This window comes from Carcharhinus amblyrhynchos, chromosome 19 (genome assembly GCF_965287045.1).
Source record: "Carcharhinus amblyrhynchos chromosome 19, sCarAmb.v2.hapA, whole genome shotgun sequence".
Classification (NCBI taxonomy): Eukaryota; Metazoa; Chordata; class Chondrichthyes; order Carcharhiniformes; family Carcharhinidae; genus Carcharhinus; species Carcharhinus amblyrhynchos.
Window position 1 is genome coordinate 30,319,285 of NC_137342.1, and position 17,494 is coordinate 30,336,778.

At 38.4% G+C, this 17,494-nt stretch overlaps 1 protein-coding gene across 1 annotated transcript in view; it reads right to left on the reverse strand.

Annotated features, from left to right (window-relative positions):
* Nucleotides 1–17,494, reverse strand: part of dnajc2 (DnaJ (Hsp40) homolog, subfamily C, member 2) — a 43,972-nt gene continuing 26,478 nt past the window's right edge. The window contains exons 8-17 of the mRNA XM_080207466.1: nt 17,057–17,148; nt 11,618–11,739; nt 8,710–8,859; nt 4,372–4,460; nt 3,486–3,555; nt 2,479–2,660; nt 1,753–1,853; nt 1,201–1,311; nt 470–624; nt 1–107 (exon numbers count right to left, since the gene is read on the reverse strand). Of these exons, the coding sequence (XP_080063592.1) occupies nt 36–107; nt 470–624; nt 1,201–1,311; nt 1,753–1,853; nt 2,479–2,660; nt 3,486–3,555; nt 4,372–4,460; nt 8,710–8,859; nt 11,618–11,739; nt 17,057–17,148 (1,144 nt within the window). The 3' untranslated portion in view covers nt 1–35. The remainder of the gene's footprint in view (nt 108–469; nt 625–1,200; nt 1,312–1,752; nt 1,854–2,478; nt 2,661–3,485; nt 3,556–4,371; nt 4,461–8,709; nt 8,860–11,617; nt 11,740–17,056; nt 17,149–17,494) is intronic.

Genomic DNA, 17,494 nt, shown 5'->3' on the forward strand with positions numbered 1-17,494 from the left:
TCACATGCACAATGATAAAAGGGAGTGGCAACATCTCATTTCTTCGATCTAGCAGTATTAACTTGGTCTTGTGCGGCTTTCTTTGCTTTGACCATTTCAACAAGTTCCTGTTAAGTAGGAACAAAGAGTTCAAAATGCAGAAATCAGACATGTACACAATTTAAAACAGCTGAAAGGACCTTGCAAGTCTAAATTTTATTACACTTTTATGTTAACTCATCTTTAAAGGATGGACAATAAATGCTGCCCTAGCCAGCAATACTCCCATCCGTTAAATTTTTAGTCCTAATTGTCTAGCAAACCACCCAGTTCAATCAGTCACATGTAGGCTAGACTAGGTAAAATTGGCAGATTTTCTTCTCCAAAGGACATCAGTGAACCAGGTTTGACATGGTCATCCTTAGGGTTGCGAATCTGCTTTATTTAGGTCATTTATAAAGGAGCTAGAACTGGCTCAGACTTTTCTTACCTTGTATCTCTTCATGCAATCTTTCTTTGTCCTTCCTGGAACAGTTGCTGCTATCTTTTCCCATCGTTCAGGCGTATTTACTGGATAGGTCTTCAACGCTTGTTCTAGAAGTTTCTGCTCTTCTGCTGTCCATGGGTTAATGTCACCACCAGGTGCTATGGAGAAAAAAAAAGCATAATCTCTTCACTAAGTTTTTACACTAGTGGGGGACTTTGGTTCTTCTAGTCAAAAGCATGCAGCTTCATGTCTCTTTTGAAAAATCCTATAACGCCTGCCTTTGATTTGTTCACATCAAGGTCAGAATTGTAAAAAAATACATTGCTTTATTTCAGTAATAACACTGAAAAATAATAACACCAATGTATTTTTTCCATCCTTTTCTCTCCTAAAGGTTACTGATTTATTTTAATGCCAGTTTCCTGCTTAAGTAGTCATACATCTGGACATATTGAATTTTGTTATGTTTACAATTTGAATATTTTGCTATAGAAGGCCAGGGTGAATGGTAGAATAAACTTAACATGTTCATGAAGCAAACCAAGTTATGGAGAGCTGCGTTTACTAATTCATTCTTTGTATTTTCAGTCTGTTTTGCTTTCCCATCCCCCCAAAAAAACTAAATCTAAACTTTGGGTTTCAAGCAGAAAGTCTAAAGTTGAGAAATCTGCATATCTGCACATCTTTAAAAAATGATAATGAGAAAATAACTATGCACTGGTCCCATTTCTTACCCTCAAACCTCTCTGAAGGAGTTGCCTTATCCAGTGCTGCAACTGCTGTATTGTGATCTTTACTGAATTTTTCAAATGCTTTTTTATTAATTTCATCTTTTTGTAGAGGATCTGAAAGACAAACAGGAATAATTAAAAAGTTACCCAGACTTGATGGATAGAACATGGTCCAAATGAGAATATTGTGTTGACAGATGAACTCAGTTTAATCAAAAACTTTGATATTCCTTTCTCTGGGTCTCTCCTTATTGAAAGAAATGAATAGTGCTCATGTTTAGACTTCAGAAAGCTCAGGAATGAACAAAGCAATTGAACTTTTTGTAGTACAACTCCCCAGCTCTACAACTCAAAGCAACACCAAATATCCAAAAGATGACAAATTCAACTACATAAATCAGCATTTATTTGATAATTCTCTCTCCCTCCAACTCATGTTTCATCTTCTAAACAGCCATTGAAAGCTTTTCCTTTTTTTTAAACCGTCACTTTCAAAACTTTCGTCAAATGGTGGATCAGGTTATGCTGAAGACTGAAAGGAAATTCTGTACTTACCAAGTTTTTGTAAATTCTTGGCTTTGTTGATTACATCCTTGGCCGTCCTTTTGATTCCACTTGTTGAGTGTGAATTAATAAAATTAGCAATTACTTCCCACCTGAAAAAGAACAGTTCTGTATGATCACAGATATTCATTAGGCTTTAAAAATGATTGATGGATGTATCTGTGCAACTAGCTATTCAAACATACATTTCTAATGTGTTGATTGAAATCATTAATAATTAATTTTTCATTTTCAAATGTTGATAAGTCTGTAGGCTGACTATGGCCATATCAGTGATTGGCTATGATGGCATCTCCCACAGCTCCCCACATAAAAATAGTCACGTCAACAAGGTACAGGAAAAAATGAAGCACCCTTGGAACAATAATTCAACCTTCAGGGCATGTAAAATACGGAGGAAAAAATTCCCTCAATTACAGAAGGTTTCCAAACAACCCTATTCAGCAGAGCGACCAAGATGTGTGGCAGAGGTAGAAAATAAAGAACATCAAGGAATCAACCTAATTCAGTTCCAAAATTTGGAGATGGAAAGTTAGTTGCTAAATACAAGTGAAATAAAGGCAGAGTGGGAGATATTTTGCATTTAAACTTTACAGATAGGAAGAAATGCTTCCAAAAGCATTTCCATTTCTCCAAATACTTGTGCTGGATTTTCAGTTGCAGCCAACACGTCAGAATAATTCAGTTATTTGTTCAATTTTTTTTGCCACGCATTACCTTGTATTAGTTCCAGCAGGAAAGATATTTACACCTTTTATCAACAGCTGTAAGTCTTCTTCCAGCCAGGTTTTGCTGCCTCCACCATATCCTGTGGCATGATCAGAGCTTTTCGCAGCCTGGCGCATTCGTGCCTCAGCTTCCTCCTTCTCTTTTGCCAACTGTGCATTCACCTCTTTGATCTTTAGAATAAGTTTAAATTAGATTGTTGCTCATTCAATATTAAATTTTCCTCAAATTCCTATTCAGTAGGATTGTTCGATATCAACTTTTCCTCACCTGGATCTGCTAGGAATGCTATCACTCTTGACTTGTTGGAATTAGTTATTGAACCAGATCAAGTACAGAAGGAGGAACGAAGGACAAGCATGCATTCTTCAAGTTTTGTTTTTAGTTGCCATTTATAAAAAAGGCACATTGGCATGTCAACACAAAAGGCACTACAAATACTTGTAAAAGAAAGTAACCTGGTCCCAATCACCAAATTATTGCCTGGTATTTTCTTTTGTGGCAAGTATATTTTTTTAATGATCAAACACAAAGCAAACAAACTCAGCTAAGTAAGGTATATAAATGAAAAACAACTACCAAGATATATGAACAGACCAAGGGTAAACTTTGCTTACAGCAACCACACACATTTGGGTCAGTGTCAACAGTAGTATTTCATGCATTAATGCTTCTTTGGGGCTGCAGTTTAAAAAAGAGTTTTTAATCAAATCCAAATACATTACACCAATGTCCTTAATTTATCACACTGAACTGCTCCCACCAACAGCATTTCCCCTTTCGAACACAATCCAACTGTGAAAGTACAGATTTGGAACTGCCATGGAGTTGAAGTACAGATCACTTGGCTGAATAGGCTACAACTGTTGCACCTGCAAATGTTATGGACCACAAGTAAAAGGCCATCAAACTGAAATGTTATCACTGCTCCTCTCTCCAAGATGCTGCCTGATCCGCTGGGTGTATCTAGTATATTTTGTTTTAATTATGGATCATACCTGTTTCTCTATCTCAGCTTGGCCTTCATCCTTTGTACTTGATGCAAGCACTTCATTTAAGGCTTGGAGGCTGAAAAGAAATAAGACATGAAAATACATTGGAATCTACTAAATAAAATGCCATGGTCAGGTTTTCAGGGATCAACTGTAAAACCTTAATGTCACTTTTGGGTGGAAAAGGCACAGGAACAAAAACAGTAAAATTAATACCTGTTCAGTAGAGAGGTGACAACCTTAAAGCTTATGCAGGTATTTTACAATTTAATGTAAAATAAATTGCTGCTCTTTCTGCACCAAAAACCAATTTGATTATAAAATAAAAAAATCACTCCCGAGTGTTTGAGGCACGCTCAAAATTAAGTTAAAGCAGCAGCGATTAGGAGGAGTGACCAAAAGCTTGGTCAGGGTTTCAAGGATAATGTTAAAAGAAAGGGGTGATGGAATTCCTATAATGAGAGGAGAGAAGGAAATGCAGTTTCAGCAGCAGATGGGCTTAAGAGAAGGAAGGAGGGGAAGAATGCCAGATGTGGAAGTCTTTGTGACACACAAGATACAGAGTGAGGTGCTCAGCTCAGGGTCACTTAGGATGCTGAAGCTGTGGACACTCTGGTTCAATCTGAAACAATGGCCAGGAAGGTGGATGGAATTTATGACATGGGAAAAGTATTAAAACACTATTGTGTGCTATAATTTCAGATTTTCAGTATTTGTAACAATTTATTTGCATTTTGTGTTCCCCTCAAGGAAGAATCTAGGGAAATGCTGAATTACATATCTTGCAAGGATACTTGAAAGACAAGAAGTATAAAGTCAAATTTTAAAAATAAATTGAGCAAATTATTTACATTGAATTATACAGATAAGGAATTTTAAAAAAGATTATTACCTCATTAGTTCAAGTCGATCACAGAGTTTCTCCACTTCCTCCATCATTTTCACATTTTCAGTTTGATCATCAGTGAAGTAGTTCCAATTCTTTGAAAATAAGAAGAAGTTTCACTTTTCCAATAAGTCAGCACTGATTATAACAACAGATGTCAGTTATGTTGATGTTAAATTCTCAGAACCACTTGTAGTGATGGCAGCAGTACATACAGAACATGGATAACTGCATAAAGAAACTAGATACACTTTCTGGAACAACACAGCCATAAGAACAAATCAATGGCTCAAATTGCAATCCATCATGAGCTGAAAGCCAAGGCAGTGGATGGAGGATGCTACGACTGATTTTGAGCACTACATCATTAAAGGGGGCAGATGAGAGCAGGGAAGGATATGAGCTGGTTGCCACTTCTGATCCCTATCCTTTCATTGAAAAGATAAAGATGTGGATAGGGTGAGATTTAACAATTCTGCCCCTTAACAACCAGCTCACATTTCTGAGCTTCTGATAAAAGAATGACCTCTGGGTAGGTAAGGATTGCTGACACCCAAGGTAGGAACTTGACCTAAGTATGAAGAAACAATATAAAAAACTTCTTAAACTGATTTAAAGCCCCAAAGACTACTCTCTTGAAAATTATAAAGAGGACATTCTTGTTTTAAAAGCCTTACTTTAGTTGTGAACAGTCTGAAGGCTATGGATGTTATTTTTATGGATGGCTTTTTTTAAATTTATAGGTGGATAAAAATATCTGCTGTGTTTTATAGTAAAGGTGAAAAGGGTAGACATATGCTGAGCCAGTGATGACTTTATGGTCCAGATTTCCCAAATTCTAGGTGTAACCCAGTAACAGATTCGAAAAGTACAACGCTGGGCATTTGATGAACAAATATGGTGATCTACTAAAAAGCAACCTGTTATCCAGTATCCATTATAGTGCTCCATATGGAGTCCAATATGCAGTTCTGGTCTGCTCACCTAATTATGGCAAGGTGCTCATTGCTTTTGAAATGATACAGAAAAAGATAAGACAAAGACAATTCTAGATTTTAAATTAAATTAATTAAAAGGTTTGAAAGAAGCAGAGGTTGACTTCTATAGAAAAAAAACTCTAAAAACATTAAATAGATAGATTCAAATCTTTCATTATGGTGACGGGCTTAAACACAAATAAAATAAGGAAGGTACGTCACAATTTACATAAAGGGACACAAAAGTTAGTAGAGGTATTGAAACTGGCAGTATAAATAACCTCAAGAAAAGTAAATGCATTTCTGGAGAAGAGTGTGAGAAATGGTGATGTGATGAGAAAGGTACTGGGAGGGGTTGAATACGTTTGGACAAAACCTTTGTTGCTGCCAATAATTCCCCTGTAAAAGGACAAGATAGAACTGGAAAATTGTCCTAGGCAATTCACAAATATTTATAAAACATACTGAACAATGAAGGAAGAGACCAGAAGGTATGATTGAAAGCTAAGTTATAAAGAGATAGATTTTGAGATGGTTTTTAAGAGAGCTGCAGAAGGAAAGGAAAAGAGAAACCATTATCTAATCAGGTGAAGGGAAGGTGGGGGAGTGGAGAAGTTAGAGCATTCAGAAGGTAGTATAGAGCTGGAGAAGATTCTGGAGATTATACTGGACAGAAACATGCCATTCTAAATCTATCTAGTCTGTGAGATTGTTAATATTTTGCCTGAAACCACAAAGTGGGGCAAGGGCATGGGAGGTCATACAGATAGAGATGAAGATTTTGAATTGATTATGCACAGGACACTGAAGACAGGGAGATGGGTGAGTTTAGGCAGGACAAGTTTTGGACAAGTTGCAGTATGAGGGAATAGGAAAAAAAAGTGTTGCAGTAGTTAAGTCTTCATGTGACAAAGGCACATATTGAGGATTTCAGTGGCAAGAGACTGAGGTAGGTGTGGAGATGAACAATGCTACAGATATGGATATACATACTCCTAGTGACAAATCAATGATGTGGAATTTAAAGCTCAGCTCATGACTATAACTCACCAAAATGTTAAACGCAATGGTTTAGCTCAAGAGCACAGTGGAACTCAGAGATCAGGACATTACACATTTTGGTCTCTATGCTCAATCTTGTCAAGTTGCACGGCTTGCTGTCAGCACTGGCATGCATTTGTGATACTGAAAGTATGGTGAAAACTATGCCAAAGAGACTTGGTGCAAGGACACCACCCTGCTTTACTCTGCTGCTGATCTTGGTGCTCCACTGTAACTAATGAAATGCTGCATGTTCTTATGGAAATAAGAAATGATGTCCAGGTAGGCAGCCTACTTCCCACAGCAGCTTAGAGTGTCTGTCTCTGCCAACAAAGTCTATGAAGACAATGCTGAATGTTCTGCGCTGTTTGTGGCACTTCAGTAACTGCCAAAGTGAGAAAAATCAATTGTCAATTCTGAAGCCACAGAGAATTTTAAGGTAGATGCGTGCTGCCAGAGTCTGCAATCTGGTCAGAGCAATCTGAACAAAGACCTTCTCCACATCATTTAACAAGGTGATATCTCAATATTCTTGAAGTTACTGTGATCTCCTTTGTTTTTGTACAAGATGATTGTTAAATCCCATGTCTTGAGGCACAATGTTTCCTTCCAGCAGGTGTAAAAATTCATGGAGATGCTGCCTGCAGTGCTGGTTTTCCAGGTGAATGGCATCATTTCCTGGGGCTTTCCTGGCAAGATGGTCAATGGCCTTTTTGAGCTCTACCTTGGTGAGCTCGCTATCCAGATCCCACATGATGGGAACATCTGAAATGGCACAGAGACTTCTTCAGTGCCAACTTCAGTGCTAATATTGAAACACAAAGAAAGTTTTTCAATGTTTTTGATTCAGGCTGTTTCAGTACTTTGATAAGTTGGCGGGGGGGGCGGGCGTTGATTGGGAGGGAGAGATGAGCATGCAGCTGGAAAGCAACACGCTCAATAACTCAGGCTAAGATTAGAAAGGGGTTTGTATTTAAAAAAAAGCAGGGGAGTCAAAAATGGGTCATTTTGAAGAGCGTGGTGATGCCACGTTGGTTTTGAAGGACAGTAGAATATTGCTAGAGAAAAGGAAACCAATAACAATATCAGATAACTCTGGCAGTCAGGAGTCAAGTGGAAAATGAATGAAGAGAAAAGTAAATCAAGAGATGTCTCATTAGTTTAATTTGGAGAGGGTGGTGAAGAATTGATAAGCTGGGGAGAAGAGCCTCCTGAACTAAAATGTGTAAAACATGGAAAAGACTTTGACATAGATATCCTGGGACAAAGTTAATCGTACAGATATTCATGAGGTGGCTATCCAGACGAAATACTTATCCAATCAAAATTCTTCGTGCTACTCTGGACTATTAAACACCTGGTAATACTGTTTCACAATGCATTAATGAGGTTTGAAATATCTTGTTTTGCAATTTGCCAGCTGTAATTGTAGATGATATATTAAGTTTAATGATAGCATGTAGGCATATCACATCACAAACAACATAGTTGCTGATTCAGCCATTATGTAACTGATACCAACATAGGAACATCTGGTGAGAAGTAGAATGTGAAAGAATGGAAGCCTGGGGAGCGATAAAAATTTACAAGAGAAGAGATGTGGAAATGACCTGGAAAGTAGAAACTCAGCTGTTTCAATTTCTGTAAAGGCTGTTAGAATAATTCTAAAGTGCAGTAATATACACCCAGGGATTAGACATAACGTATCTGGAGAAAATTGAAGAAGTGGATTAATGGTTAAATCAGTAAACTATCCATTAAGAAATAGAAAGGGGATTAATTGTTAGTGGGGACAGAAAACTAAAAGACTTGGAAACCATTCGTTCATGTGCTACTCTGATGGCAGACAGCAGAGACAGTAAGAAAGCCCAGTCAGGTTAAATATATTTCATTTGGCTCTTCTACATCAAAGAAAAGCAATTGCTTTCCTCTGGGGTTGGAAGATAGGAGTTGAAGGGATGAAAGTGAATGCTATCTCAGTGTAAACAGCATGCTTCATTGTTGCTTGCACTTCAAAGGATATTTAACAAGTACATATTAATCTCAAATGTTGGTTGAGAGACATTGTATTATAAAGTGTCACATAAAAAAAGCTATTTCAGATTCTTTTAAAGTCAGCATGGTCTTTGTGCTGTGGAAATATAAGGTAACATTTATCGGATTGCCTGCTCCCTACACAGATTTGGTTTCCACAAATATACATCAGGAAATCATACACTGAGCCCCTCATGATATTGAATTACATTTTCTGAAAATCATCTTCATGTTCACATTGAAGTCCACAGAAATGACCAGGAACACAAACTAAAATAAGAGTGCACTGCACCTTACAGACTGTACGCAGCTTTTGTCTTTCTTTCTTAATTGCTTTCTTCTGTATTTCCTTTTCCTTCTTTGTTTGCAAGGCCTGCTGTCTGGCTTCTTCTTCTTCCTTCTGTTTGGCCAAACGGGCAACTTCTAACTCAGCCTGCTTTTGCTTTTTTTTATAAAAAGAGAACAGAGGTAATTTAAATGTCTTTCTAAAATAGTATATAATGCTGAGATATAGTGATTTATGCAAGTAAAATTTACCAGTGCATTACGAATTCCTAAATCTGGTATCAGTTCAACTTAAAAGCCCAAATCAAATAACAAAACACAGGGAAATGGATCATGTATTTTGAAATATTTCAATATTAGTGTCTAAATATTTTTATCCTAAATACTTACAAAATTATAAAATCACAAGAGTACTGGATAGAATGTTGGCCTGTATTTCTTATTTAATCTGGTACAGTAGCTAAAATCAGTTTCTGACTCTATTCTGTTCCTTTACATAGTTGCGTTATACTTCCAAGCCCAGTCATTTGAAGCAATATTAGTGTGGCTTCTCTATATCCTTTATCCATGCTTCTATGATGGATCCCACAAACAGCAATGGGATAATGGACAAATCTTAAAATCTGTTTTAAGAGATGTTGGTTGAAAGATACGTATTGGTCTGGATATCTTGGTTAACTCCACTACTTCAGATGGTGCTTTAGGATGTTTTATACTCACCCAACAAGGCAAATATCTTGGTTTACCAGCTTATCTGAAATAAGTCACTTCCAAAAATGCAACACTACCCTAGTACTGCACTGAAATGTCCATCTAGATAAGGCGCTCAATGTTCTTGGGATGTCACTGGGAGTTGCAGCAAAATTGTTGGCAGTGGAAGACTTTTCCTGTTTGGTTTGGCAGTCTCAATAATAATGTGCAAACTCCCAAGAATATGTTTTACCAAGAATGGAACTGATTTGGTTTTATGAGTCACCTGTCCTGAGTCCTAGAAGTCTACAAATACTCCAGTATAGCTACTGACAATGAATTCATGGTCAGATTGAAAGCATGGTATAACAGAAAGGTGTCATCTTAATTTGGATCACAATTTATTTCCCATCCTCAGTTGGTGGTGGTGAGCTAACTTCTTGAACTGCAGCAGTCCATGGCACATCTGCAGTGTTTTAAGGAGAGAGTTTTAGACTTCTAATCCAGTGCTGCTGAAGGATTGGCAATTTAATTTTAAGTCAGGATGCTGAGAGATTTGAAGGGGAATCTGCAGATGGCTGTGTCCCTATGTATTTGCCATCCTTGATCTTGGGAAGTTGCAGGTTTGCAAGAGGCTGTTGAAGAAGTCTTGGCAAGTTGCTATGTTTGTTAAAATGGATCCCTCACCTTCCAATACATTTCTTAGCCAGTTTGATAATTGAAATATAAAGATTCCAAGACAAACCCAGGGGCTGTCTTTTGATTGCAAAGCGTTATATTTTTCAAGACATTTTTTAATGCAATTTGATGTCTTTTCAACAAAAAGATTAGACTAATGATAATGGAAGATGTTATACTATTACTATCTCATATGGTCTATATTAGGATAATTAAAGGATTTGGTGGAGGGGGGTAAGAATTTCTGCGTTCAGCAGTCTTCTTGATTAGTATGCATCAGTCTACCAAAGAAGGAGACACTGCTAGAATTGTTCTGAGAATTGAGGTTGGTCACATGTCAGCAAGGGAGCATTTAGGAACAGTGGATAAGAACATAAGAAATAGGAACAGGAGTAGGCCATCTAGCCCCTCAAGCCTGTCCTGCCATTCAATAAGATCATGACTGATCTAAAAGTGGTTCAATTCCAGTTACCCACCTGCTCCCCATAACCCTTAATTCCCTTATTGATCAGAAATCTATATACCTGTGACTTAAACATATTCAACGAGGTAGCCTCCACCGCTTCAATGGGCAGAGAATTCCAGAGATTCACTACCCTCAAAGAAGTTCCTCCACAACTCTGTTCTAAACTGACTCCCCCTTATTTTGAGGCTGTGTCCTCTAGTTCTTGTTTCCTTTCTAAGTGGAAAGAATCTCTCTGCCTCTACCCTATCTAGCCCCTTCATTACATTATATGTCTCTAAGATCACCCCTCAGCCTTCTAAACTTCAACGAGTACAGATCCAATCTACTCAATCTCTCCTCATAAGCTCTTCTCTGGTATCAACCTGGTGAACCGTCTCTGCACTCCCTCCAAAGGCCAATATATCCTTTCGCAAATAAGGGGACCAAAATTGCACACAGTACTCTAGTTGTGGCCTCACCAGTACCTTGTACAACTGCAGCAAGACCTCCCTGCTTTTATATTCCATCCCCTCGCAATAAAGGCCAACGTTCCATTTGCCTTCTTCATCACCTGCAGACTGAGTTTTTGCGATTCATGCACAAGGACCCCCAGGTCCCTCTGCACAGTAGCAATGTTCTTGCCAATGTTATACTCCATCCGCCAGATCCTCGCCCACTCATTCAGCCTATCCAAATCTCTCTGCAGACTTTCCGCATCCTCCACGCAATTCGCTTTCCCACTAATTTTTGTGTCATATTATAATATCACATAAGCTATGGAAAAGGACAAGCAGCAATAAAAGTAAAATACTTAATTGGAGGAGGGCCTCAGTGAAATAAGAATGGATAAATTGGAAGCAGAGATTGACTGGCCATTTGGAACAGAATGCCTTTAAAGAGGAGAATGCTCAGGTACATTCAAGATGTGTTCCCACAAGGGTAAAGATAGGGCAGCGAAAACCAGAGATGAAATGCCTTCCTGCAGCAGACAACTCTTATGGTGTGATCTTCTCAGGACGGTTTTTAAATTATTGCAGCAAAAATCGAGTTGTAACACATTCAAAATTAAACCAGATAGACACTACCAGCTTTTAATCCTTACTTTCTCTTTTTCCTCTTGTTCTTTCCTTTTTGCTTCAGCTTTTGCCTTCTTTTCTGCTTCTTTCCTTGCCTTTTCTTCTTCTTTAAACTTTTTTATTCTAGGGTCACAGCTGTAAGCAGTATCTATCAAGCAAATCACCACATAAAATGTTGTATTTCACCACTCTATGGCACTTAATGCTGCAGAATATCACTAGTATATAATGACAATACACTTCCACATGTGACAGACTTACAGATCAACAGGCACCACAATTAAACTCAAATGTCAAGAAACAGATACTATAAATTATTTTGAAAGGGAATTAGTTATTTGAACAATAATATTATAGGAAAGGGTTATGCACAGCATTAGATTCAGGCTGAGTCACATGAAGACACAAACTCAACAGACGTGATCTTACTGCCTGTGCATGCCATTCTCCTGCTGCACTGAGGTCAGAGAATTTGGCAGTCAGTCAAATCTCCAATTACTGTGCTGGGATGGAAAAAAAAAATCACACTGTCGCGAACAGTGGTAAGATTCCAGCCAGTGAGTTCAGTGACCCTTCCCTGTGCTGTACCAATCTATGGTTCTAAAATGGGTGAAGGTGTTACATGACTGTTCATTTCCTTTTAATCATCTGAAATAAAAGATTTGTTACATAAAACATCAAGTGCACAGACAGTATTAAATGGCTATCAAATAGGAATAATGATTATACTGAAATTGATGTGTAATGTTAGAAGGTACTTCTGTATAGCACATTATCAAGTCTTGAAATGTTTCACATTTATGAATGTTTTAGCAACCATAAAAAGGAGACAGCTAAGGCCCCTGATCAGCAAAGTGGCACTAGTTCAGTCAGGAATACTGACAACCATGACACTAGAACTCTCCTATGCTTCATCAAATAATACCATGGTTTATCTTACATCCATTTTGAGCCATTTATTGTCACCCGTAAAAGGAAGGAGCCTCCAATAAAACAGCAGGCTATACTTCTGTGAAGTATCAGTTCCTAGATATCCAAAGATGTGCAGGTTGGGTTGATTGGCCATGCTAACATGCTAAATTGACCCTTAATGTTGGGGGATTAACAGGGCAAATACATGGTTATGGGAATAGGACCTGGATGGGATTGTGGTCAGTGCAGACTTGATGAGCTGAATGGCCTTTTTCTGCACTGTAGGGATTCTATGATAATTCTATGTGCTAGGGTGTTGAGTTTGAACCTACAAATTTCAGATTCAGGCAACATTACTTCAAGTGAAGCAGACACTCAGTACATTTGCTGTTTGTCCCTAAAGCATGCCATTCCCTAACTTCTTAGAGAAATTCTCTTCAGAAACAGTTTATCTTAATATACTGCATATCTTTCTAGTATATTTGTTATAAGGAACAAACAAATAACTGACCCATCAGAGATTACAAAACTATCTTTCCACTTTATTTATGTTCACTCATGGATTTGAGCCCTGAAGAACAGGTCCCCAAGACTGGTGCAATTCAAATAATATCCCAGTTATTTAACTGTTGCCACTTGCAAACCTAAAATATCTACAATACATACAAGCATTTTGTCCATAAATTAGTTCTTAACACATTCTCATTCCATGTGCCCTTGTGAAGTCTGGATGTGTGACGTGGTACAAATAACCAGACATTTAAAAGAAATGATTTATTAAGCCACTTTCAAATTAATTTGCAGAAATATAGGTATTGATTTTCCAACTCCTTTTGCTTCAAACTAGTGCAACCCAGCTTATTTCACTACTTATCCACCTTAATTGTTTTTTAAATTTCTACTTATACATGGAATGTTGACATTACTGGCAAGACCAGCATTTATTACTCACTCCTGGTTACTCCCCAGAGTGGTGGTGAGTGGTCTTCTTGCTGCAGTGTGTGTTGTGTAGGTATAACTATTATGCTGTTAGATAGGGAGGTCCAAGGTTTTGATCCAGCAACAAGGAAGGCATGGCGATACATTTCTAAATTACATTGTCTGAGATGTAGAGGGAAACTTGCAGGTAGCAGTGTTCCCATGTGCTGCTGCTCTTATCCTTTTGGGTTATAGAAGTGATAAGTTTAGGAGATTAGGGCAAATCTTTAGTGAATTGCTGCAGTGCATATTGGCATACACTGCTGCCACTGAGCACTGGTGGTGAAGTGTGTGAATATGTAACATGGTTAATGGAATGCCACTCAAGTGGGCTTTTTTAAGACCATAAGAAATAGGAACAGGAGTAGGCATTTGGCCAGCTCCACCATTCAATAGGACCATGGCTGATCCGATACTCCTCATGTCCACTTGCCTGCCCCTTTCCTGTAACACCTTACTCCATAACTGATGAAAAATCTGTCTATCTCAGCCTTAAGTATACACACGGGCTCTGCCCTCACACAGTTTTTAATGCAAGGATTGAAAAACTCTACCCTCAAAGAAGAAATTCCTTCTTATCTCAGTTTTAAATTGGTGCCCCTTTATTCTGAGACTATGCCCTCTGGCCCTAGACTCTCCCATGTGGAGAAACATCCTCTCAACATTTACCCTGTCAAGTCCTTTAAGAATCCAATATGTTTCAATATAATTCACCTCCTTCAATTTTCTCAATTCTAATGAGAAGAGTCCCAATCTGTTTAACTTTTCCTCATAAGACAATCCCTCCAAACTGGGGATCATTCGAATGAACCTTCTCTGAACTGTCTCCAATGAAATTATATCTTTCCATAAGAGGACCAAAACTGCCCACAGTACTCCACATGTGGTGTAACCAGGATCTTGTAGTTACAAGACTTCCCTACTTTTATACTCCAACCCTTTGAAATAAGGACCAACATTCCACTAACATTCAGAATGACCTGCTGCATCTAGGTGCTAGGTTTCTGCATTTCATGCACAAGTACCCCAAGTCCCTTTGTGATGCAGCTTTCCACAGTTTTCTCCATTTAAATAACACTGTTCTTTTGTTCGCTCTTCCAAATGAATAACTTCGCATTTTCCCACATTACACTCCATTTGCTAACATTGTCTACATATTTAACCTATCAATATCTCTCTGTAGACTGTTTGTATTCCTCTTGCAACTTGCCTTTCCACCCATTTTTGCATCATCTGCAAGTTTGACTACAGTACATTTGCTTTCTTCCTCCAAGTCATGAATATATATTGTAAACAGTTGCAGCACCAATCCCTATGGAACCCTACTAGTTACAGATCGCCAACCTGAAAAAGAACCCCTTATCCCCACTTGCTGTTTCCTGCCCATCAGCAATTCTTCATAGCGAGGGGGATTGAATATAAAAGTAGGGAGGTCTTGCTGCAGCTGTATAGGGCATTGGTGAGGCCGCAGCTGGAGTACTGTGTGCAGTTTTGGGCGCCGCACCTGCGCAAGGATATTTTGGCCCTGGAGGGAGTGCAGAGGAGGTTTACTAGGCTGATACCGGAGTTGAGGGGATTGAGCTATGAGGAGAGGCTGAATAAACTAGGCTTGTACTCGTTAGAGTTTAGAAGAATGAGGGGAGATCTCATTGAGACGTATAAGATGATGAATGGGATGGATAGGATAGAGGTGGAGAGACTCTTCCCGCTCAAAAAAGACAGTAGGACTAGGGGGCACAGCCTCAAGATAAAGGGGAGGCGGTTTAGAACGGAGTTGAGGAGGAACTTCTTCACTCAAAGGGTGGTGAATCTCTGGAATTCTCTGCCCGTTGAAGTGGTGGAGGCTGCCTCGCTAAATATTTTTAAGAAGCGGGTTGATGGGTTTTTGATAAGAGAAGGGATTAAGGGTTATGGGGAGAGGGCGGGAAAGTGGAACTGAGCCACGACAGATCAGCCATGATCTTATTGAATGGCGGGGCAGGCTCGAAGGGCTAGATGGCCTACTCCTGTTCCTATTTCTTATGTTCTTATGTTCTTATGTTTATCTGTGTCAATACATTATCACCAATACTAAGGGTTCCTATCCAATGGCCTCACCTTTTGTGAGCTGCCTTTTCAAACACAACACATCTACTGGTTCCCCTCTATTCATTCTGGTTGAGACTTCCTCGAAAAACTCAAGAAGCCATGCTGACTCTGCTCGATTAGATTAAGATTTTCCAAATGTGCTGCTGCAACTTCCTTAATAATTGATTCCAGCATTTTTCCAACAAAAAAAAAGCTAATTGGCCTATAGATACTACTTCTCGCCTCCCTCCCTTTTTGAATAGGGTTGTCACATTGGCAGTTTTCAATCCTCTGGCACTTTTCCAGAATCCAAGGATTTTTGGAAAATTACAATCAATGGATCTGCTATCTCTGTAACTGCTACTTTTAGGATCCTAAGATGCAAGCCATCAGGACCAGGGGACTTACCTGCCTTTAGCCCCATTAGTTTATCTAATACTATTTCTTTAGTGATGGTGATGGTACTTAATTCCTCTCCTGTATTCTTTAGTATGAATGGGATGTTTGAAGTATCTGCTGCTGTTTAACTCCTCTGCGTTCTCCTTGCTCGCAATAATGATTGCCCCAGATTTTCATTTTCTCGGGAGCCTATATTCACTTTGCCTCTCTCTTCCTTTTTATATATTTAAAGAAGTTCTTATTGACAATTTTTATATTCCTTGCTAGTTTGCCCTTGTAGTTTATTTTCTTTATTATCTTTTTAGTCCTCCTTTGCTGGATTTGGAATTTATCCCAGTCTTTGGGGCTATTGCTGACTTTGGCATGAATATTGTTAAGATTGTTGTTGGAGCTGAACAATTCCAGGTATGTGAAAATTTTTCATCATATCCCTGACTTGTGTCTTGTGGATAGTGGAAAGGCTCTGGGGAATCAGGAGCTGAATCATTCACCACAAAATACCCAGCCTCCGGCCGGCTGATGTAGCAATGCTTAACGATGCAGCTGGTTTCAAGTTTCTGGTCAATAGCGACCCTCAGGATATTGATTGATTTTTGACAATGAAAATGCCTCTCTTGTTGGAGATGATCATTGTCTAACAGTTTAGTGACACAGATGTTACTGATCACTTATCAGCACAAACAATTGTTGCCCAGGTCTTGCTGCATGTGCACATACTGCTTAATTATCTGAGCGAACTATCAATGGAACTAAACACTTAAATATCCACCCTTTTTTTCAGCACCGTACTACCAACAACCATATACTAATCAAGTCATTTTGCCTTGCCTATCATTTAATACATTTCCATGGTGGTGCAACTGAGATCAAGATGGCAAAAAGCAGATAGTAGAGGGGAAATCTAAGTCTGCAGAATCTTGTCTTATAAAATTGTACATTCTATCCTGATTAACTCAAGTTACTTCTAACTTTAAATTAACCAGTAATTCAAATGAAGCAATTAAACAAATAGCACATTTTACACTTGAAAATAATTAACAGGTAATTCAAAGCAACTTCCAATTAACAAGAACGAGTAAAGACGTTTTCAGAATATCATTTCAATTTACCAACTAGTGTTCTTATCCTATTCATTTCTTCTTTCTTTCTTTGTGCTCGAGCTGCTCTGTTCTGCTTCTCAATCCACTTTCTCTCATCTCGGCTGCAAACAGAAATATCGTAAAGCATTGATCTATTATTGCTGTTCTTTAATTCAGGGTTCCAAATTATGTTGTTTGTGCTGAAACAGTTCAATCTGTAAATGCATCTACACATTTAACTCTCAAAACTGCAACTATAGAGTCATCAGGTTTGCAAAGTTGGACCAAAAAATAAGTGGAACAAAAGTAGAATTAATTAAATTACAAACAGCGAGAAACACATGGCAAGTCAAACTGCTTCAAACTTTGAAAATTCAAATTGTGAACAGCTGGGAAAAGCAAACTATGCTTAATGGTTAACTTTTGCAAAAGCAAAAAGGAAAATCACCTTCCACATTAAAAACAAAT